The sequence below is a fragment of the Vicugna pacos genome, chromosome 13 (genome assembly GCF_048564905.1).
Source record: "Vicugna pacos chromosome 13, VicPac4, whole genome shotgun sequence".
In the NCBI taxonomy this organism is placed as follows: Eukaryota; Metazoa; Chordata; class Mammalia; order Artiodactyla; family Camelidae; genus Vicugna; species Vicugna pacos.
The window spans coordinates 40,832,971-40,856,212 of record NC_132999.1 but is presented as its reverse complement, the minus strand read 5'-3'; the positions used below and the strand labels follow the sequence as shown (position 1 = coordinate 40,856,212).

Sequence of the window (23,242 nt, the reverse complement as noted above, 5' to 3'; positions counted from 1 at the left end):
AGAGGCCGGGCCGTGTCGCCGAGGGGCGAGGGGAGGTCTGCGGGCCCCGGTAGCGATGGGGTGCGGGACAGTAGGGAAGCTGCCGGAGCAGCCAGGGTCACCTGGTAGGGGGCGACACGCCCGCGCGGCCGGGACACGGGAAAGGGAGTGGCATCGCGTTCTGCCTAGTCATCGCCTGCGAAGGCTCGCGTCACCTCTGATGTCAGGGCTTCCAGGGGCTTCGTTCCAGTTCCGGGCTCAAGGAAAAGGCGTCGCGGGGCTCAGAGGTTACACAATTTCCCTTTAGGTCGCGTCGGAAGGGACCAATAGGGCCGGGATTCGAATCCGTATCCATGGGCGCCTGCCCGCCAGCCTGGTCCGCAGGTGGCCAGGCTCCACGTAGCATCCTTCCCAAAACCACAGCATAGCCGGACCGGCCTTGGCCTGGCTTCCTTCTTTCTTGTCTCTAAAATGGTCTTTCATGGGAATATCTTCTTGGCAGCTTTATTTAAAAAAAAAAAAAAGGCTCCTGAAACCACAAATGTTTTTAAATGAATTCAGGTCCCAAATTCCCGGAGTAGGGTGGGGAGGCGGAAGATGATGTAAAGCCTTTCAGTGTCAAAGTTAGACGCCAAGGGCGCGGGGAGCCCTCCCCCGACCTCCAGAACCCGCGCCGGCGGGGACCCGAGGGCCCTCGCGCTTCTCTGAAAGTGTCTCCTTTTGAAAAAGCACGAGTCCTTGTGCTCTGAGTGTTTTGAGTCCGGTCCATTATGAGAAATCTCCTTTTGAGGATGGACATATTCAAATCCAGATGTTGTCTTCGCAGAACAAAAAGCACCCTCCAAACTCTCTTTATGAAGGTTCTCATCCTTTGAAGGAAAACCATCTCTTGATAAGTGGAATCCCCCCGACCCCCGCAGCCAAGAACCTGCTGCTCTGAATTTGTTAAAACCGGTTTAATAGCCTGTCTCTGTTCCATTTCTGAGCCAGGATGGCAGTGACAAGGTGGAATGTCACTGGCTGCTGAATTTAATAGCTTGAATATGGCTTGACTAAGAAGAGAATGTTGGATTTTTTAAAATACACGTCATTTATTTAGATAGAGTTAATTCAAGACATACATTCTAATGGGGCAGATGTAAGATGAAATACCAATTATCAGAAAAAATTTCCCAAATTGTACACTTCATTTTGCTGATTCAAAAATGCTTGAATAAAAAAATTAAAATAAACCAAAAAAACAAAAACACACACAGAAATGCTTGAATAACAAGTTTTCAGAAAGAAGGATGCATTAAGGGTACACATTGATTGTAAGACAGTTCCAGTTTCACTAATATTCATTTCTTAAAGTACACCTTAAAATAGGGCAAATATGGATTGCATACTTGTTGACTATAATATGACTATATATAGCCAAGGATTTTTATTATTAGGGTCTAGTATTTTTGCTGATACTGAGAGCTCAAAGCAGGAATCTTTTTCTCACTCTACTTACATACCACTGGTGACAGGGTGCTCACTATCTATGGATGCAATCCTTTTCATTGTGGGATGATTCTGACTGTCACAGAGTTGGTTCTCAGCCCCTTGTTATCTCCATGTTCTGCCCTTGGAGCCAGGCAGGGTTACTACTGCTCCTGCCTCTGCCCCTCTGAGTCTCTCTTCTCCAAAGTCAGTATCCCAATTCCTCATTATTCTTTGCCCTCCACAAACTGGATTCTGGTCTCTCCCTGTCCCTGTAAAAGTATGGTAACCAGAATTGAACACAACCCTCCAGCTATCACCTCCTTCATCCTCAATCCTATACCTCAATAGATGTGGCCTGAAATCACATTAACTGGGGGCAGCTATCTTGACATGGGGTTATACTGAGTCTTCAGCCAAAACCTTTTTCATGCAAAATCTTTTCATTTTACATCCATCCCTATTCCCTTTCACTGTAGGGGCTTTGGTCTATCATTTCATCTGCTTTAGGTGCTTTCCAGCCCCGGTTTGGTTATTTAAAATACCAACCGCCACACCTAGTTTTAGGTCATCTGCAAATCAAGTCAGCATGCCTTCTGTACCTTTACCCCAGCTGTTTGTAGACATGTTGCGTGACCTTACCCAGCCAGCCAGTGTCTCTGGGACTTAGTTTCCCCATGTAATAATAAACAGTGAAGAGAAGAACTCTACCACTAGAGCTCATGTACTGTGCAGCAGACGCTATGCCAAGCCCTTTACAACCTCACGACATTCATTACTCACGCCAGTTCTCTGAGGGAGGCACTGTTGTCATCCTCCCCATTCTACAGATGCAGACAACGAGGCTTTGCACATTTGAACCCAATTCTGTCTGGCACGCAGTCCGAGGTTTTTAGCCACAGTGGTTCATTGTCCCCTCAGAGAACAGGATCTTCGATATGACCTAGAATACGGCCACTGGGTCCCCAACAGCAATCATCTTACAAGCTGCTCAACAGCACTCCTGGGGCACCCCTCAAAGATGCCCAAGTTCCACACATGGAATCAGAAGCAGCAGAGCTGAAGGTTTAAGAGGACTTCAGAAAGCGATACCAGATGCTTCAACCACAACATATATATCTGTCTGTCTGTGTCTGTGTAGGTGTCTCTGCGTGTACAAATGAACAAAGGCAAATAAATGATGATCACAGAAAAAAGGACCCCTCCCCCCACTGATTCGACTTCAGAGCAAGGTGGACTAGAAACTTCAAGAATGACTGAATGTCAGCCAGCTCTATGGAATTGGGGGCTAGGCATCAGAACTCCAGGTAAGTTTTCATACATAAAGAAAGTGATGCTTCTTACACAACTGAGTTAGTAGACTGGGAGTCAGGACCACCACACCCCAGAGCCAGATGATTTCAACACATCACTTCATTCCATACTTTCAACAGCCCTTGAAGAAGATCCTATTTTCAGAGGTTCATCTGTGGTGAAGCTAATGAGGTTTAATCTACAGGTGAGAGGCCCTCCCAGGATCCTACAGGAACAGCGCTTAACTTTATTTACATCTGCAATGTTTAAGAGGCGCCCCCCCAAAACTGCAGGAACTTCAGGCCCTACAGAACCTCCCCTTATTATTTTCCCCACTTTATAGATGAAGAAAAATGTGGTACAGAGAAATCAAGCAAGTCACCCAAGGTGGCAGGGCTGGGAGGTCGTGAAGTCTGGATTCAAACTCTTCACCCCCTCAGGTGAACCAACAAAGGTTTGAGGAGTTTTCCCAGGAAATTCATGTCTTTAAATGCATACTAGCTTCTGTTTCAATTTCTATATTTTTGTTTTGGGGGGGGTGATTAGGTTTGTTTATTTATTTATTTGTTTTTTAATGGAGGTACTGGGGATTGAACCCAGGACTTCATGTATGCTAAGCACGCTGAGCTACACCCTTCCCTCTTCAATTTCTCTTTTAATCAATTAATAAATACTTTCTAGTAATTTTTTAAAGGGAATTGTTCAAGAGAATCTGGGTGCTTGTCACACTGTGACTCACAGTTACTCAGTCCTCTTATCACTTGGATAGACACTGCCAGCCTCTGGGGTAGCTTTGCCTATGAAACAATTATACATTATTTTTACAAATTTAAAAACAAATTTACATTCTATACCCGTAAGAGATCACTAGGTAAAGATAAAAATTCTAAAAACAAAATTTGATGCTGAAATACAAGTTAATAGGGAAGAAAAAAATAGTTGATGAAAATGTTTCTGGAAATCTCTCCTATCTGTACACTACTTACATCTGATCACAATTTTCACACATTATTTGATGAATATTGTTGGGACCACCAAGTACCCACCAGGATAACTAGATAACTAAATTGGGTCCCTACCTTACACCTGTGCCAAAATTAATGCCAACAGATTTACAAAAAACTATATATAAAAAAATGAAATCATAAATGTGTTAGGAAAAAATGGGCGAATTTGTGTCATAATATTAGAGTGGAAAAAGCCTTCTTACACATCACAGAAAACCCCATAAGAGAAAATGATCTGTTTCTCTACATAACTGAAAACATTTTCCTGGGTAAAGGAAAAAGAAAAGAAAAGAAAAAAAGAAACCCATATACAAAGGCAAATAACAACTGACTAGCACGAAGAGAAAATATTTGAAATGTATCACAAAGAACTAAATTCCCTTATCTTTAAAGAGCTCCTATGAATCAGTAAGGATAAAAGACTAATAATTCAACAGAAAAATAGGCAAAGGATGTAAACAATTGTTCACCCCAAAAATGCAAATCGGCCTTAAATGTAAGGAAAAAGGACCTCCGTCTTCACTTGTAATAAGTGAAATACAGTGAGATATCATTTTTCACCTACTAGCCTGGCAAAGAATAAGATGTGTAGTGACGACTGTGCTGGCAAAGATACAGGGACATGGGCCGTTTTCATCATTGCTGATGGGAAGGTGATGGTATGATTTCTATGAAGAGAAATGCAGCAATATTCTTCTAAAGGTCAGTGCTCTTATACTCTTTGTTATGGGCTGATTTCTGTCCCTCCTACCAAATTTACACGTTGAAGTCCTCACCCCCAGTACCTGAATGTGACCCTGTTTGGAAATCGGGGCATTACAGATGGAACTAGCTAAGATGAGCTCATACCGGAGGGGGAGGGGCTCATCCAACATGTCCTTTATCCTTATAAAAAGGGGAAGTTTGGACCCACCCACAGGGAGAATGCCACATGAACGTCACGGCAGAGATGAGGTGATGCGTCTACAAGCCAAAGAAATACTAAAAAGTGCCAGCAAACCACCAAGAGCCACGGGAGAGACCTGGAAGGTTCTCAGATTCTCCCTCAAGGCTCTCAGAAGGAGCCAACCCCACCCTGACCTGATCTCAGACCCTCAGCCCCCAGAACTCTGAAGTAATACATTTCCATTACTTAATCATCCAGTCTGTAGCACTTTGTTACAACAGTTCTAGCAAACTAATGCACTCTTTGACCCAGCTGAGGAATTCATCCCACTACGGATTTGCACAGCTGCAAAGTGATGAACAGACGAGAGGGGGTGCTCTACACGGAAGTGCTGACTGTACTAGCTAAAGAGTAGAAACAACCTAAATGTCTGTCTGTCACAAACTGCCTAAATAAATCACGGTACATCCTTACAATGGGATCTTTTTCAGCTAAATATTTTTCAATAATGAGACAGCATAACACATAGTGATTGGAATTATCTCAAAGGTCTATTATAAAGTGAGAAATGCAAGGTGCAGTTGGTTGTACAAAGGTCCCATTTGTATAAAAATAAAGAGAAATAAAGTAGAAAATAAATGTGCAAATATTTGCTTGTAGATGCATAGATTCTATATGGAAAGATACGTAAGAAACTGCTGCCTTCAGTTGTTCCTAGAGAGCAGAATCACTTTGAGGACCACGGAAAGGCGATTTTGGTTCTGCTATAAACACACCTGTACCTTTTGAACTTTTTACATTGTTTATGTATCACCTGTTCAAAAAAAAATCTACATAGAACATCAAGATGTCTCTAATACTTCAAAAACAAACAGTGAAAAAAAGAAAATACAGCCATTTTAGCTTTTCATCTTTTGGAAATAACAGCTATTCAGACCTGAAATGGGTTATTTGAGAAGATGGTATCTTCTCTCTTATCTCTTCGTTTAGAAACAAAGCACGGAAATGTGTTTTTAAATAACTAAATAAATCACAAAAATGAAGCACAAGCTGCAAAAGTTCTAAACTCCCATGTATTGAAAGTAAATGTATCTATTTTTAATTCATAGCATGTAGTTACATTTCAATCTGTAATGATAATTTCAGCATTCATCCCCCAAACCAAGCCTAACAAAATATTTTCAATTCATTTGTCTATAAATCTTGCTTTTCCTCATAAAATTAATTTAAATTCTATTAAATGGTAGGCACCATTTATTAAATAGGGGAGAGTCAAAAAGTAGCTTTTAAAAGAACAAATCACGTTACATATAAACTTTCTAGTACAATCTTTGAAATCAGACTGATCTAAAATAAAATAAATTTTCTCAAAATAGCTTCATCTTGCAAAAAAACGAAATCATCGTTTTTATTCAAAAAAGGGTTTGCAAGGTCATTGATCCCTGTGAAAATATGAGTGTTCAAACATGCTGAGAAATGCAACCTGGGCTCACCATGTACTGTTGTGCAAGTTGTGAACTGTACAACTCCAGGAGGAGCCATTCAGATCATAATCCAAATTGTGCAGTGCACTGCCTGGGCAGCCAGTCATATCAATCCTGTAACTACTGAAAATGTTGGGGACTGTGGAAGGCTTTTTGGCAGGGGAGGGTAGGTGTCAGAAATGAGGTTACATAGATTGGGAGGCCAGAATTTCATGCATCCAGTCTCCCATCTCTCCAGGTTGGCCTGCCTTTTGGAGGCTCTGGCAACAGAAATATCTTAAGTGTTTCTCTGATCCTCATAACCATGGTTTTCCTAAGGTTGAGCGGGAAGAACCATCTGCTGGAGCCTACAGTCACCTCCTTGGCCTGCGCAACTCAAAGTCCTCTTTAATCACGTGGCAGCCAAAAAAGGTAGCCTGCCACGCCCCTCATCTTTACTCCCACCCTAATGGAGGCAGAGGTGGCTACTAGCACAAGGGGAAAGGTGGAGGCAGCTGAACCTTAAGAGACATTTGGCTTCCAGGACTAGCTGTACCACTATCTCTCTGTGGGACCCTGGCAAATCTTTAAGCCTCTCTGGGCTCCTGCCTCCCTATTTGCAAAAAGAAGAGGCTTATTGCCAGTCTATCTCTGCCTCTTGGAAAAGCAGACAGAAGAAGAGAGAAAAACACAAAGTGATGATCTCGCAGGGAATGCATAAGAATTCAAGCATTCCAATGATTATCATTAAACTTCAAGAATTAGTGGACTCAGATTCAGGAGTCTCTGCTGATCAGCTACAAAGCCTCAAGCAAATCTCATCACTTCTCTGGGCCTTCATTTTACCATGTGCCAAATGGCAACGCTTGAATTAGATCAGCCATTGACTGACCTGTTCACCATTAAGAATCTATTTTATTATTTCTAAACCACCCCCACAGACTTCATATTTTGTAAGACTTTATCCCCTAAGCTATATTTACATAATATACTTAATAATTACTAAGTAATTATTGTTACCATTATAAAGGATATTTTTAGTTATGAGTGACAAGTTTATGGGCTTATATAGGCAAAAAGTCTAGAACTAGGAATAGCTTCAGGCAAGGCTTGATCCAGCAGCTGTTACCAAGGACAAATATTCTTTCAGTCTCTTGGCTCTGCCTTCTCTGATGTGTCACAGGGTGGCTTCCAGGAGCTCTTGGGACTACTCGCTTTTTTCATTTCTGACTGGCAAGAAACAGAGAGCTTGCTGCCTAGTAAGCACAAAGACACAGAATTGAGACTTATTAACCTGGTTGGCTTGATGGGGATCATGTGCCTTTTCCTGACCAATTACCATAGCCTGCAGGATGAGATACATTGATTTGCTTAAGCCAGTTAGGCCCCACTGCTAGAACGGGGTCATTTCTGACCAGGTCACATGAGTGGGAAATTCCCAGTGCTATTAGGAAGAGGGAATCGGACGAAGAATGCCGGAGAGACACCAGCAAGTTTCCTGTGCCATGTTTATCAGCCAGAGATATCTCAAACAGCCCATCAGAACCTCTGACACGTATGTGAGTTGCACAGTAGTGACCTCCAGAATCCTGTGAGCTGATCCCGATGACAACCCCAGCCGTGGGCGGCCACATGGATCATGTGAGCTGACATCAGCCCAGGTGCAGTCAGACGTGGCCAAGGTGCAAGTCCATCCATACTAGTTCTCCACTCCCATCCAGCCCTCCAGAGATGGCTCTGCTGGAGACCCAGGTGAACCTGGAACTCCCCAGCTCCCAGGCCTATGCCTGCCCTTTTCAGATCCATGAGCTGAACAAGGCAAAGAGGAAGCAACAGAGCTGTCTGCAGCAAAACATACCCCGTTCACTGACTCACCACAGATTTACCCACATTAGTGCCAGGTTCTGTCCCGGGAACCCATCTTCAAAGAGCCACAGTGAGGTGCGGAGGCAGTGGGCCCCAGTTCAGTGTGGAAACACAGAAAGCTGGGCAGCAGTGGGCCAGAAGCAGGCCTCTCCCCATCCCAGGCCAGAGGGCATGAATGTCCAGCCCAGCATGCTCAGCAGCGGGGCCACTTCATCCTAGCCGGTACTCTCCTGGCCCTAGGGAAGGCCAGGGGCCTCTCTGGTAGCTTCAAGGATATCATCAAAGTTGTGCCCCCCAGTACAAACTGGGGAGTGTCCCAAACCTCTGCATAGCATCAGGGCCATGCAGAATTCTCTCTGGCCCATTCACTATAGTGGCTTTGGGGCAGCAGAGGAACTGGGGGTGAGAGGCAATCCAACTCACATTTTTGCCTGCCTTCAGACTCCACTTCTTCCTGAATCTTCAAAGCCAGGTGGGATTCCACTGGTTAAGCAAGCATACAGTGAAGCCAAGGGTAAAATTCCATGGCAACCACTCTGAGATTCTACCACTTCTTTGAATAAGGCATTGCCTTTTTCAGGTCCTCAAGTAGGTAAGTCACCAGTACCTCTGAGCACCTGTGTGGGTCTGATTCCCATGTCTCCAGCAACTGGGGCCAGGGATGCCTGGGATGGAAAAAGCCTCGCTAGTCCCATTCTCCGCTTTGCCTAAATTAACTTGTCTTGTGGCCAGAGGCAAGTCCCTTTCCTGATTTCTGTCTCCCCATCTACAAAACAAAGATTCTGGGCTAATCAGTCTCTGTGGGGCTTTCCAGCTCTAACAGACGAGAAAGTGAGCATTCAAGGTTCAGAAAAGAGGGAGCAGGGGTGGCTGAACTGGGGGGAGAGGGGAGGCAGCAGGACCGTCTGGCCAGAGCCTCATAGACCCAAAGGCCCTAAGTTTAGACTTCGGACACTCTCTCCAAATAGTTAACCGCAGTCACCAGAGATATATATATATACCAATAGACATGCACAAAGACATTGGGCCTTCTTACCAAAACATACCACCTACAAGGCCCATGAAATTATATATATTTAAATAAACTTATAAATCTTGGAACTGATTTTCAATTTACAAAAGAGTTGCAAAGATAGTACAGAGAGTTTCCACATACTCCTCACCCAGCTTCAGTTTCCCCTAATGTTATCATCTCACACCATTTGTCAAAACTAAAAACAAACAAAAAACCCCACCAAAAAAAATAGAAAGCAACGTTGGTACATCTTTGTTAAAGTCCAGACCCTACTTAGATTTCACCAGTTTTTCAATTAATGCTCTCGCTGTTCCAGGATCCAGCCAGGAACCATACTGCATCCACTGGGTATGTCTCCTAGTGTCCTCTGGTCTGTGTCTGTTTCTGTCTTTCTATGCCTTTCATGACCCTTTTCAGTTTTGAGCAGTCCTGCTCAAGTATTTTGTAGAATGTCCTTCAACTGGGGTTTGCCCAGAGTTTTCCTTCCAGGCTCATGGGTTTGGAGAAGAATGCCACAGAAGTGAGATGCCTTCCTTACCCCCTACTACTGGGCAGCACACAATATCCACCTGACTTACCACAGGAGGTGTTGACCTTGACCACTTTGGTCAGGGTGGTGTCTGCCACGTTTCTCCACTGTCAAGTTACTACTGTTCCCTTTCCCTACTCTACCATTTAGAAGCCAGTCTCTAAGTCTCGTGCACAAAGGAAAAGGAGGGGATAATTAACATGGAGGAGGGAGAACCTACATACGTTGTTTGGAAGATTTGTCTCTTCTTTCCCAGCTAGTAAGTCAATCATTTATGTCTACCAGTACGGACTCAGGGAGATGGATTTTATACTTTGGGTTATAATCTAATAGTACATTATTTATTTTATTTTTCTAATTGTTGCAGCTTTGGCCATTGGGAGCTTTTTGCTCCTGAGTCCCTTTGAAACCCCCCCATCCTTTTCAGTTTGAGGCATTTCCCAACTCTGGAATCATAAGGTGCTCTAGGCTCACCTTTCTGTGCCTCAGCCCTAGAATCATCTATTTCGCCAAGGAAATAATACATTTTTTAAACCCAGTCCTCCAATTATCTTCTCAATAGTCCAGATATTTTGCACTGCATTTGAATACATGATGAAAAGAGTTAATTTGTTCAATACTTCAATTTTTGTAGCTCTATTGTGACAAGGCTTTCTAAAATATACCAGAAACCTCAAGACATGGAAGGGACCTGGCCCTTTCTCCATTTCCAGGACATCTCGTGGAATTGAACCTCTGCAGGCACTCTGCTAAGGCTTGGGGGGCAGCCTGCTCACCCTTTCTACAGAGGTGACCTAGGTCTTGTGTCCTCTCCAGTCTGAGCTGCCTGGTGGAGCTACCAGAGGCCAAGGTAATTCCTAGGACCATTCCCTCTTCAGCCTCTCCTGCACCCTCCACCCTGCCACCCAGGTGGTGACCAGTCCTGGAACTGTGCAGACCCCACCCAGCCTGGCCAGGTGCAGGCAGGTGACAGGAGAGCAGGAAGGCTCCAGCAAGGAAGTTGGCAAGCCCAGCGACTAAGACAGTCGTGCAAGAAGGGGTGGAGGCAAGGGGGCGGGGGGGGGCGGGGGCTGGGCATATTAGATCCAGAGGGCTCTTGGGGACTGGGGACAAGGTTTGCAAAATCCAGCTATATGTGGAGCAGGGTTTCCCCATAGCAGCCCTGGCGTCTGCAGAAGAGAGAGAGTCAGCTTCTCGGGAAAGAGCCGCCTTCAAGAGCCGGAAGAGAGAGAGACTGCGGCTCACTCTGGGAGGACACAGAGCTGCGTGACTCATCGCCCAGTTCTGCCGGCTCCCGCTGCAACAGTGCTGGGCAGCACCGGGTCTGGGAGTACGGGTGGAGTCTCAACCCCATCCTGGCCCCGGAGGAGGTCCCAAGCAGGCAATCACAATCCAGCACGTAGGGACCCGGGCAGGATGCTGTGGGAGCATTGAGAAGGAAGCAACTCAGCATCGAGGGAGTCTGGGCAGGCCTCACAGAGGAGGTGACATCATCAAAAAGAGGAATGGAATTGGCCATGCAGCAGTAGGGAGGGAAGAAGGGGAGGGCACTCCCTGAGCAGAGGAAGGAGATGCAAAGGCACATAAGTGTCTGCAAGAAGCTGGCACAGTGCCTGCCGCCCAGTGAGTACTCCATCGATGTGAGGCATTACCGCTGTGATTGGCTTATCATCATGGTTATTAGCCCGGACACATTACTTAATATGTTTACTACCTTAAAGGTAGTTACTACAATGAATAAATGCCTAAATAGATCACACTTTTCACTGAACTATTCACAACTCTGGAAAGAGCTGTTGTGAAGATTAGGGCTACAGCACACACAGCGCTGGGCAGCGTGTGGTGAGCACGGGAGGAGCATAGCATTGGGTGTGAGCTGACACACCGGAGTGGGGCTCATTTTCTCTCTCTCCTGGAGGCCAGTCCCTGGGGTTGCTGTGCCCAGGGCGCACAGATGAAGAGATACTTTAGTGTCCTCAAAGATGACCAGGCAATAAAGCAGGGACTTGGCTAGGTGGGGGTCACTGGTGGTTTCAAAACTGACAAAGGTGGCACCTCGTGCCCTGGAATGGGACCTCCTGGTCCTGGTCGCAAGTCTTTCCAGCTGGGACAAGGCAAGATGTACCTGCCTTTCTATCCTGGCAATGTCCTATTTCAGGGAAAAAAAAAAAGTTCCTGGCCCTGGGTGGGGCCCCACTTCTGTGTACCTACTGCAGTCATGATGTACCTGTTGAGTGTTCCTGCCTCAATCCGAAAAGTGCCTGCCTGGGTGTACCTAGCTTTATAACTATGGCTCTGCCTCCAATGGTGTGTGGACCAGCCCTCGTGTGCCCGATTCCCGTGATGCGTCCCGGACCGTACCTTCAGCATTCTTAGTTCTGAACGTACGTGGCTATACCTGTGCTTGTATCTCCATACGCTGCCTGACTAGGTGCGCGTACCTGGTTCAGCCTGGGCTTACCTGACGCCTGCGGACCGTGCACTCCTGCCCTGCGGAACTCCTCGCCGCTGAGCCTCCAGGCTCACGGAAGGGGCTGCGACCCCGTATCCCCCCCATTCTGGGCCCGGCCCGGCGCGCTAGAGCTGCGGGGGCGGGGCCGGAGGCCGGGTGGGGCGGGGCGGCGCGGGGGCGGAGCAGGAAGGGGCGGTGGCCGCTCCGCCCCCTGCCGCCCGGACCGGCTCTCGCCTGCCCTGCCCGGCTTCCGCGTCACGGGCCCAAGCGCCACCTGCCCGCCCACCCGCCCTGTATAAAGGCGTCGCCGGCCTGGCCCCCCAACGACTCGGCCCCATGGAGAAGCCGCCGGCTGTGGCTGGCCCACGGCGGGGTGAGGCGCGCCCGGCAGGTCGGGGTCGCGAGGCTCCCGGGCGGGCGGAGGAGGGGGTGGGGAGGGCTCTGGTTGGGACCGACCGCAAAGGGAGAGACGTGAGGGCCGGTCCCCTTCGGCCTCGCCGGTCCCCGGGACCCCCTCCAACTTAGCGCAAGTTAGGCGATCCTGGAGGTAGGAAGACCTAGGTTCGGAGGGGAAGCCGAGCGAGAGCGGGGCTCTGGGCCGGGACAGCCGCCGCGTCACCGAGCCCGGAGGCCAACCAGAGTTTCCCAGCAACTTTTCTCGCTGGTGGGTCAGCCGGAAACTTCCCCTCCCCTAGTCCGGGAGTCCGGGCCACGGACCCTGCGCCTCCTGGGCCTGGGCTCCGGGCACGGGGCAGGCGGGCGAGAAGAGGCAATGGCTTCAACGGGGAAGCCCCCGCCCCACCACCTCACTTCCAGCCCCGTGGGTTTCCATCGAGAGCTCCGCCCAGCAGTGGTGGGGGCGCGGCAAGGTCCTCTGAGGCCTCCCACGACTTCTGGGTCCTCTGAGTTGGCGGGGCCGCTGGGGGTGGAGTGGGAGGAGGAGTCATACTGCCTGAGTTCAAATCCGTGCGCTACCAGCTAACAGCTGGATGACCTTGAGCAAGTTCTGAATTGTCTGTGGCTCAGGCTCCTCCCTTACATAATGGGAATGACGATCCCTAGCTTGGGAGGGCTGTTGAGAGGGTAACAAGGTAACAATCAAAAATGGCTTTGCCTACTGCCACCACTCAGTGTGGCCTTCTCCCGTTCGAGGGGCGGGGCAGGAGAGGGGTGAGAGAGCCATTCCCCATCCCTAACCCTCTCTGTTGGCCTACAGGAGCTGTGACAGGTACCTTCCAGTGGTCTGAGCTGTGAGTGGCCAGTGGAAAGAGGCCCACTCAGGAAGCCAGCCCCGCCATGAGTCTGTGGGAACTTGAAGATTGCCACAGCTGCCAAGGGACCCCCAGGCCGGCCCAGGAGCCCACCGCGGAGGAGGCGACAACTGCGGAGCTGCAGATGAAAGTTGACTTCTTCCGGAAGCTGGGCTACTCCTCTGCTGAGATCCACAGCGTTCTACAGAAGCTGGGGGTCCAGGCGGACACCAACACAGTGCTGGGCGAGCTGGTGAAACATGGGTCAGCGGCGGAGCGGGAGCGCCAGGTGTCACCAGACCCCAGCCCTCAGCTTCCTCTGGTGCCCCGGGGTGGAGGCACCCCCAAGGCTCCCATCCTGGAGCCCTCACCCCCCGAGGAGGACAAGGAGGGCAGTGACCTGAGGCCCGTGGTCATTGATGGGAGCAACGTGGCCATGAGGTACATGTCACTTCTGTGGCCAAGACTGTGGCCAGGAATCGTGGCCGTGTGTCTCTGCACCTCTGGTAGAGAGGACTTCAGGAAGGAGTTTGACCTCTTCTCAGAGACTGGTCTAGAGGAAGGGAAAGCCCTTTCTGGAGGCCCTACTGTATGCCAGGAGGCTCTTGAATCCTCATGGCTTCTTGGAAGTGGGTTTTTAGGGATATTTGGGGAGCTCAAAAGAGTTGATCAGGTCACACTCCTGGTAAGTGCTGGAGCAAGGATTTGAACTCAGGTCCTGTCTCCAGAGCTCCTTTATGGTCTTCATGAGAGCCAGCGTTCGCAGTCTCAGTTCCTCCTCTGTGATGTGAGGCCATGTGGTGTGAGGGATCAGACCGTGGGCTCCAGCTTACTCATACTGGAGGCTTCATTCCTCATCCATGAGATGGGGCCAGCCCACCCCTCAGGTGGTGGTTGTGAGGGGTGAATGCCCAGAACCTGGAAAGAAGTAAGGGCTCAGGAATCAGCAGTCCTGATTGTTATTACTGTTAACAGTTATTATTACTGTTATCCAGGATCTGGGACTTCTGAGGCCTTATTGTTCCCAGACCTGGGCTCCCATGGAAGCAGGCCTAGCCCCTGAGGCCTGTGTAGCTGTGACCAAAAGTAACCTCAAGGGTCTGACTCTACATCAGGGGTGCAGGCAGGTGGCCTGATGCTTTGGCTTCAGATGAGCTGTGACTTGGGTCCCCTCTGCTTCAGCTGGAGCCACCTGGGCTGGACTGGGCTCTGGGGGCTCCCAGGACTCAGCCCAGGTAGCCGTCCCCCCTTCTCCTCTAGGTTCTCATGATTCTCATGGTATGGGGGTGGGCAGGGCTGCCACTGATCCCAGGTTGCCCAGACCTCCCTTCCATCCAAGCTCTGCCCTCTGGCCCCACTTTCTCCCAGTCCTTTCAAGGCAGGCTGGTGAGTCAGGGTTGGGCGGATGGTTCACAAGGAAAAGTTCCTATGGGTGTGGGCAGGGAGACCCCAGGCACAGGTGTGGAGTGGGAAGGGATTCCTGGCTTCCCTGAAGGATCTCCTGAATGGTTGCCTGTGTGCCTCTGTGCCTGTGGCACCTCTGCCTCTCCCACACCTGGCCCACCTGGGCCAAGCCAGCTGTCAGACTGGTCCTGCCTAGCCTAGGTCAGCGGAGGTCCAGATAGCCTCTTTCTGGCCATCTTTGGGTCAGTCTTCCCACCTCTGAAATGAGCTGAGCCTGGATGGAAATTGAGGAAAGCTGACTCCTACAGGCCAGTGGCAGCTGGTCACATGTGTTTTGAGAGTTAGGGGATCTCTCTCAGGTTCCAGCAGCTTTTGGCTGGGTAAGGAGCTGGGACGGGTGGGTGACTCTGTCCTCCAGGGACGTGGGCTGGGCCGGAATGCCGTGGAGCCCCAGGGGCAGCCATGTGCCCTGTGTGTTTGTATCCCAGCCGAAGGAGGAGGGGCCAGGACAGGAGGAGGGGCAGGTGGCGCTGGGGGTGACCGAGCCGCAGGGGTTTTCTGAGCCGGGGCTGCAGCAAGAGGGGAATTCCAGCCTCAGACTTCCTGTCTCAGCTGCTACTGGGTTCCTGCCCTTCTGCCCCCTCCCCGCCAGGGGCAGGCGGGCCAGCCCCTACTATATGCAAATCGTGGGGAAATTCACCTCTGTTTCCTTCTAAGGGAATTTTTCTCCACTAGCTGGGCCCAGCTGGGGCAGATCTTTTCACCTGGGTATCCTGGCTCAGCCCTGCCCTCTGCCCTGGGGCGGGAGCCACTGAGCTGGAGTTGCCTGTGGGATCACACCAGTGAGTCTCACCAGTGTCTCCTTAGCCAGGCTAGGGGGCCCTGACTTTCTGGGGAACAGGACTGCAGTGAGGGTGGGAGGATGTCTGGTTTTCCTATGCCAGCAGAGCTTCCTCCATTGCAGCGAGAGGGACTAAAGTTAGTCGTAGGGAGGCACTCCTGGCTTGGGAGGGCAGTATCTGGGCTTGGCAGGAGAGACTAGAACATGTGTTCTACTACTGCCAAGAGTAGGGCTCTGACTACCTGCTTGGGGAGTGCTCTGTGGGCCAGGACAGCTGACAGCAGACTAGTCCACAGCCAAGGTTTCTGATGCCCAGAAGCAGTACACTGTCCTGGAAGACCTGGTGTCCCACTGTCCCAGGGCTTGAAGATGCTGGCCTGGGATGGGGCATAGCCATTCACACGTGTGTACAAGGAGGTAGATACATGCATGTACAGACTGTACCTAAGACAGGGACAAGCCAGAGATGGTCATACCCCCACTCTTGGGGAAACAGCAGAAGGCTGAGGGCAGGGGGAAGCCCTGGGCGTTGTGAAGACAGACCAGGGACCTAACCCATCCTGTCAAGTCAGGGAAGGCTTCTCAGAGGCAGTGACACCACCTGGGTCCTGACGGAGCAGGAGTTTGCCAGATGCATGATTTAACCTGTTCCCAGCCTGCCCCACCCTCTTAACACTTTGTTCGGACTCAAGCTTGGGAGCTTTTTCTCCCTCCTAAATAAACTCAACTCTTCTGTTGGGGCAGGAAGGCAGTCCAGTGCCCCCAGACATGAGTTCAAGTTCTGTCCCTTACCAGTAGCCAGAGAACCTTAGATGAGCCTCGTAAGGATGAAGCAAGGGGGTGGGTGATGTGCGTGGTCTCCAGTACGAACTGGGCACCTGCTAATCCCCGCTCCAGTCCGCCGTCAGGGTTGGCACTTGTCTGAGCATCAGCACTCATGGTCGTGAGCACAGTCTCTATTTGCATCTGTTCCACAAATGCTGCTGTGATGCTGGCAACCAGTTGCCCTCTGTGGACCAACTTCCTAGTCTGAATAAAGGGGCAAGGGGCCTTTCATGATAGTACCACCCTCAGAGGCTTGCTTGATCAGGGCCTGGCTCACAGTTCTCAGTAGTAAATGTTAACTTTCATTTCAAGCATGCTGGTGGATGGCAGGGGGGCTCCACCTGGCAGGGATGAGCACTGTCTTTGGGCTGGACTTTGCCTCCCCTACAATTTACAGAGACCTTCAGTCCTGGGAACCCCAACCTCACTCCCATAGAGCCTCCATGCCCCCCAGCTGCCCCACCTCCCTTGCTATGTTCCCTCGGGGCTCCCGCTATCACCCCCCTCAAAGCCACCCACAGGATGTGGTCGGCCATGGAGTTGCCTCTTTTGCGTAACGTTTATTGTTTTATTTGCCAAATACATGAGTCTGAGTTGCTCACTGAGAGGTTAGCGAGGGGCAGAGGCTGTGGGGAAGGGGGCCCCCTCAGCTGGTCCTGGAGTGCACCCATGACACCTAGTGTTACCTGGGAGCCCCTGCACCCTCCCACCCTCCCAGGAAGCTAGCTGGAGCTTCCACGGTGTTGGACTGTCTTTGGCCTCAAGCAAACAGGAACATCGTCCCACTGACATGGACCCTTCCTAGGGAAGCAGCAGACTCCCCGGCCCATTTTTCAGATAGAGAAACTGAGCCAGAGCAATGTCAGCACTTGCTTCTGGGTCCAGCCACCTTTGGATGGGGCGAGGTCTGGTCATTAGACTGCAGCAGGGCAATGTCCCATCTCCAGGCCCTCCTGCTGGCAGAGGCCCCACTGTCTTTCAGAACATCTTCTGGCCTTGGGTCATGCTCTCCCTGGAAGGGTGAGGAGAGGAAGGCAGGCTGGGGTTTTGGGGAATTGGCAGTCTTGGGAGGAAAAGCAGCATCCTTTCACTTTCAGGCTTAAAAGGCCCCACCACAGCCTTCTGCCCCAAGTTGAAGGTTGAATCGAGGCTCCTTCTCCTCGGCCCCAGCCCTGAGGTCTGGGTCTATTCAGGACTGAACTTTAATCCAACTTTAATCCGGAACAATCTGGTTTCTCTTCCCCTGTCCCCACCCGCAGCCCTGCTGAGCAGGCGAGGGAGGGGTGGTGACTCAGTCGGCCTGTGTACATCTGTGTCCCCGTGGTCCCAGCGCCTTTCCCCCACCCCCAGGTGTGTTGTAAGTGGCCTGACCCTCCCCCACGTCGGGAGCGGGTGCTGCCAGATTCCTGGGCGTCTCCTCACTGTCAGGAGACACTTCAGGGAAAGTCCCGGGGCTGGCCATCCCCGGCGCTGTGGGAACCAGCAGGGAATACAGGCCCTGGGTCCCCAGCCAGGGCAGGGGCTGGAGTGCAGCCCGCCTCCTTCTGTGCAGGCCTGGGGCAAGGCCCACAGGCTGATCCGGCCCTCCTCTCCTCCCCAGCCACGGAAACAAGGAGGTCTTCTCCTGCCGGGGTATCCTGCTGGCGGTGAACTGGTTTCTGGAGCGGGGCCACACAGACATCACAGTGTTTGTACCATCCTGGAGGAAGGAGCAGCCTCGGCCTGACATGCCCATCACAGGTGAGTGGCACCTCTGGAAGAGGGGTGGTCTCACTGCCCCAGGAGCCCTGGTTCCCTTCAAGAGAGACCCTTGGGGTATGCAGCAGCTTTGAGGCCCCAAGGAGGGACTAGCGTTCAGTCCCCGCTTTTCCCAGCTTTGGCTGTCCTCAGCATTCCTGCTCTGAACAGTGATCCTTGGAGCAGCCTCTGCCTCCGAGTACCAGGCATCTCCCTCACCCGGTGGTTGCATGCTGTCTCCACAGCCTTGTGGTACAGGGGCAGTGTGGCGTAGTGGCTGAGCCACCTGCTCCTCATCTTGAGACGTGGGATGAGGTGAGGGTTTGATAACCTTGCAGGGTTGATCGCATGACTTAATACATGGAAGTGCTCAGAAGAACACCTGGCACACAGCAAATGCTCAGCCAGTGCCACCTGTTAACATTGCTCTTACACAAGTACCCACCTTTGGGACAAAAACCCAAGTTTATTTCCCTAGAAGTCTTGAGATCTGGAGGCAAGCTGGCTGGGGCCACTCACTCCAGGAAAAGCGGTCCCTTCTGTCCTAGCTCTGTAGGAGACAGAGCTGAGACACTGCTCTTGTCCCAGCTTAAGCGGGGGCTCCTTTCTAATCTCTCAGGGACAGGCTGGGTGAGTACCAAAGCCAAGCTCACCTTGGGCCCACCCGAGCCTGGTGTCCAGGACGGGGAGGGAGGTGGCCCAGCTCTACTTTGGAGCTTTTGCGGAGCAGGACCTGCTGGCCTGTTTTCAGGGGTTCTTGGTCTTTGGCCATAAACTCTGCACCAGGCCCAGTGAGGGACTGGGATGTGGCGGTGGCCTTCGCAGAGTTGACCCTGGAGTTCAGAACCCAGTGCCTGGCCACCACGGGGTCAGGGAGCCCTGAGGGCTGGCTCTAGGTCCGGGCTGGACCCTGACCTCCGCCCCTGACACCTCCCAGACCAGCACATCCTGCGGGAACTGGAGAAGAAAAAGATCCTGGTGTTCACCCCGTCGCGGCGCGTGGGTGGCAAGCGAGTGGTGTGCTATGACGACCGCTTCATCGTGAAGCTGGCCTTCGAGTCCGATGGCATCGTGGTGTCCAATGACACTTACCGGGACCTCCAGAGCGAGCGGCAGGAGTGGAAGCGCTTCATCGAGGAGCGGCTTCTCATGTACTCCTTCGTCAATGACAAGTACGTCCCCGCCAGGAAGGGACTCGATGGCCAGAGACGCTCCCAGGAGGGCCAGGGCTGGGGGAGCTCTGCTGGGGGACCACGGCCTTGGGTTCTGGCAGCTCTGAGAGCAAGATGGACGTGGCTCCACATAGGAAAGGTCAGGCTTTATAATTTGTAGGATGGAGCAGTAGCATTTGGGACAGGATGTGGTCAGTGGTTCCAAGAGGACCTCTCCAGTTCCCAGCACTGAAGCTCTGACCAGAGGCCAGTGGATGCAGCCTTTGAGTCAGAGAGCTCCCAGCAGGAGAGTTGCCCTAAAGGCGCCCATGGCTGTGGCCCTCTGGACTGGGACGTCCCTTCCTTGAAGCCATCCCGCCCAGGATGTCCTGCTGGGCAGACGCCAGTTTTAGGAGCTGCCTTCCTACTCTTCCTAGCGAGGCTCCCTGTGCAGCCCCCTCCCTGGCACTGGGAAGTCCCCCTTCATGCCTCCTACCTCCTCTGCAGGTTCATGCCCCCTGATGACCCCTTGGGCCGGCACGGGCCGAGCCTGGACAACTTCCTGCGTAAGAAGCCGCTCACGGCGGAGCACAGGAAGCAGCCGTGTCCCTATGGTAAGAACTCCACGCTCCAGGGCCCTCCTCACTCTGTCATTCCCTTCCTCTCTCACCTAAGTCAGCCTGCACCCCGAGTTCTTCCTCTTGAGGACCCCCAACCCCAGCTGTGGACGCCCCTGCTGAGGGCCTTCTTCATTCTCTCGCAGGGAGGAAGTGCACCTACGGAATCAAGTGCCGGTTCTTCCACCCGGAGCGACCGAGCCGCCCCCAGCGCTCTGTAGCTGATGAGCTCCGGGCCAACGCCCTCCTCTCACCGCCCAGGCCCCCGAGCAAGGACAGAAGTGGCCGGCGGCCTTCACCTTCATCTCAGCCTGGCTCTCTGCTGACAGAACGTGAGCAGCGCAGCCTGGACGGGAAGAAGCTGGGGGCCCAGGCATCCCTGGGAACCCACCGGGAGGGTCCGCCACAGACCTTCGCCCCAACGGGCAGGAGCCTCCCACCTAGTGGGGGCAGTGGCGGCAGCTTTGGGCCCTCTGACTGGTTCTCGCAGACCCTGGACTCCCTCCCATACACCTCCCAGGAGTGCCTGGACTCGGGCATCGGCTCCCTGGAGAGCCAGATGTCAGAACTGTGGGGAGTTCGAGGAGGCAGCCCTGGTGAGCCAGGCCCACCTCGGGGCCCGTACGCTGGCTACCGCCCCTACGGGGCCGAGCTCCCAGCCACTCCGGCCTTCTCTGCCTTTGGCCGGGCCATGGGTGCCGGCCACTTTAGCGTCCCTGCTGACTATGCACCCCCGCCAGCCGCCTATCCACCTCGAGAGTACTGGTCTGAGCCATACCAGTTGCCCCAACCCACCCCAGTCCTGCAGGAGCCTCGGGTGCCGGGCCCAGGGACTGACAGGGGCCCCTGGGGTGGGGCGGGCAGCCTGGCCAAGGAGCGAGCCAGCGTGTATACCAAGCTGTGTGGCGTCTTCCCCCCACACCTGGTGGAGGCCGTGATGGGGCGCTTCCCGCAGCTCCTGGACCCCCAGCAGCTGGCCGCCGAGATCCTCTCCTACAAGTCCCAGCACCTCAGCGAGTAAGCCAGCCCACCTGCAAGGGCAGCGCCTCCGGCCTCCAAGGGCTGCCAGGCCGGGCTTCAGGCCTTCGAGCAGCCCAGCCCCAGCCCCGAGGCCCACCCCAGAGGCTGGACAGAGGGAGGATTAAAGTAGGAAAGGGAACCTACAAACCAAAGATACTGTAGGATTGGTTCTGGCCCCTCGGCACCTCTTGCCGTCTGCCCGAGGGGTCAGAAGTGATCACCCTGTTGATGCACATTGTATCTCTGTAGTTTAAAAAGAGACGCTGCCAGTAACGGCCATCGGTCCATGGCTGAGGCCCAAACCCTCCTTTCTCTCAGAGGGCGGGGAGGGAGGCAGGGGGAAGCAGAGGCCTGGGCTGGGGGCCCTGTGCACAGCCCCCCACCTCTGCCCTGTCCCTGGGATGCTGGCCTTGGCTGGCTAGTTGGGCACCGTGTGCCCGCCCTCATGGGCCCTCCTCTAAGCCAATGAGGCCTCATTTGTGCTCTCAAAGGCACGAGGCTTCATGTTAGTAAGCAAGATGCTTCTTAATAACCCACCTTCTGTCCCACTCTGTTACCTGTCCCATTGTCCCCTCAGGGGTCAAGGGCATTCTGGCCCCCATTTTCTCATCCTCCCCCTTCCTCTGTACTTGGAGCAATCTCACCTGTCCCCCAGGAGATGTGTGTATTTGTTGTTCGGATGTAAACATTTTAAATGTTTCAAGTGGAAAGTCCTTGCTTCCCTTAACACATCAATAAAGTACAACCCCTCTAAGAGGTGATGGTCTTTGTTGCGCTCGGGGATGGAGCTGGCCTCTGGGTGATGGAAGGTCAGCAGGTGGGCACTGCCCTATCTCCCTCCTCAACAATTCCCTGACTCTTCACTGGAAGGAAGGTTTCTGAGTTCCACTGAGAGTGCTCCATCCCCCAGGAGCAAAGGCATCCTTCCTGAGGCCTTGGGTCAGGCCTTGAAAAGAGATGGCTGGGGACACATGGATAGATGGGGTGTCAGGAAGCATCCTGTTGTCCTGAGGCTGCGGTGTGGGGACGGGTTGCTTTTGGAGGGGGAGTGTCCCCTTTCTTTACCCTGGGGTCAGGAACGAGCATGGGAACCACCTGGCTGGCTTCTGGGAGAGCTTGTGGAGTAGGGGTGTGGTGGGGAGGCCCCTGTGGGCTCAGCTCTCCCCTGTCCACCCAAGTCTTACCCTGCACCAGGCCCAGAGCAGAGTAGGGGCCGCGGGCGGAATCAGCCTAGAGAGGCCCTGCCAGGGTAACCCCCAAGCAGGAGGTTAGGGTTCCTGGCCCCAGACTCAAGAACTGGCCCTGTCACCAATTGTGTCACCCGGGGCAAGTGACTACCCCTCTCTGGGTCTCTATCAAGCGGGGATGATGATGGTACCTACCCTACAGGGTGGTACCTTCTGAGAGAACACAAGATTGTCCATGCTGGGTGCTCGTTAAAGGGCCTCCGTCATCTCAACCTTCCCATCTGCCCCTGGAGGGGAAGAAGACAGGCAGGAATACATAGCTTTGTTTTATTTTTTAAGATAAAAAATGAGGTATAAATGTTACTTATGTTAAATGAAACCTGGGCTGTCAGATGATCGCCAAACACCATCAGCAGGAAAATGGAAAAAATACAGTTTTAATCATTGTATCTTTGAACATCTCACCTAATCTGTACTTACTGTTTGTGAAGCTTTTATAGTATCTGCTGTTTTCTAGACACTGCTTTACCCTAGAACAGCTATGCAGCATGTTGAAGGAAATGCCACCCCAGCCATCTCTCTGCACATTAGGCCCCCGCTTGCTCTTTGCCCCAAATGCTCTGTAGAAGCCTGCCCTTCAGTCAGGGGTCCTCCCACAATATGGGAGTGATTTCAGCAAACGTTACTTCCAAGCCCCCACATCAGGGTCTTCTAGGGTCCCTGGGCCTGCTGCATCCAGCCGCCCCTGGAGGTTCTATCTGCACAAAGAAATGTCGTTGCCAGGGGGAGGGTGTAGAGCTCAGTGGTAGAGCACGTGCTTAGCATGAACGAGGCTCAGTTCCATCCCCAGGACCGCCATAAAAAAGGAAAAAAATTAACCTTGACACAACATTGTAAACTGACTATACCTAAATGTTTTTAAAGCAGATAATAGAACTGACAATAAGTAAATAAATAAACCTATTACCTCCCCCCCCAAAAAATGAAAAAATTAAAATTAAATTAAAAAAAAGAATGTCATTGAATTTTTTTTCCAGTCAAGAACTGTATTCCAGGTTAAAGGCTATTTATGGGCCTTTGTTTTCATGGACAGAAAGCTAAAATACCAGACTGTCCAGTTCATTATCAGCCACTGACACAGCTGAGTGACTTGCCCAAGGTCCCACGGAGGAAGAGAGACTAGAGGAGGGCCTCGAATTGGGGTCCCCTAGCCAAATAGACCTGAGAAAGGGAGGGCCACAGACACTAATCTG

At 51.9% G+C, this 23,242-nt stretch overlaps 1 protein-coding gene and 1 long non-coding RNA gene across 4 annotated transcripts in view; one reads left to right on the top strand and one right to left on the bottom strand.

Annotated features, from left to right (window-relative positions):
* Positions 1-12,106, bottom strand: part of LOC116282973 (uncharacterized) — an 85,662-nt gene extending 73,556 nt beyond the window's left edge. For both annotated transcript variants that reach the window (XR_012079275.1, XR_012079274.1), the window contains exon 1: positions 11,967-12,106. This is a non-coding gene — a long non-coding RNA (uncharacterized lncRNA). The remainder of the gene's footprint in view (positions 1-11,966) is intronic.
* Positions 12,107-12,240: 134 nt separating this feature from the next.
* Positions 12,241-21,550, top strand: ZC3H12A (zinc finger CCCH-type containing 12A). Of its 2 annotated transcripts, none has more exons than XM_072974745.1 (6): positions 12,241-12,330; positions 13,174-13,648; positions 17,878-18,017; positions 18,952-19,186; positions 19,673-19,779; positions 19,929-21,550. In XM_072974745.1, exons 2-6 carry the CDS (start codon positions 13,254-13,256, stop codon positions 20,801-20,803), a joined length of 1,752 nt encoding a protein of 583 aa, XP_072830846.1. In that variant the 5' UTR covers positions 12,241-12,330; positions 13,174-13,253; the 3' UTR covers positions 20,804-21,550. The 2 variants fall into 2 exon arrangements, with proteins under 2 accessions (XP_072830846.1, XP_072830845.1); XM_072974744.1 differs by having other exon boundaries at positions 12,243-12,348.
* The last annotated feature ends 1,692 nt before the right edge of the window (positions 21,551-23,242 follow it).

Excerpts from the sequence above, each read along its gene's own strand:
- ZC3H12A (XM_072974745.1), top strand. The coding sequence starts at position 13,254 with ATGAGTCTGTGGGAACTTGAAGATTGCCACAGCTGCCAAGGGACCCCC. Across the intron at positions 18,018-18,951 it reads GCCTGACATGCCCATCACAG|ACCAGCACATCCTGCGGGAA; the intron begins GTGAGTGGCACC and ends GACACCTCCCAG. Across the intron at positions 19,780-19,928 it reads GAAGCAGCCGTGTCCCTATG|GGAGGAAGTGCACCTACGGA; the intron begins GTAAGAACTCCA and ends ATTCTCTCGCAG.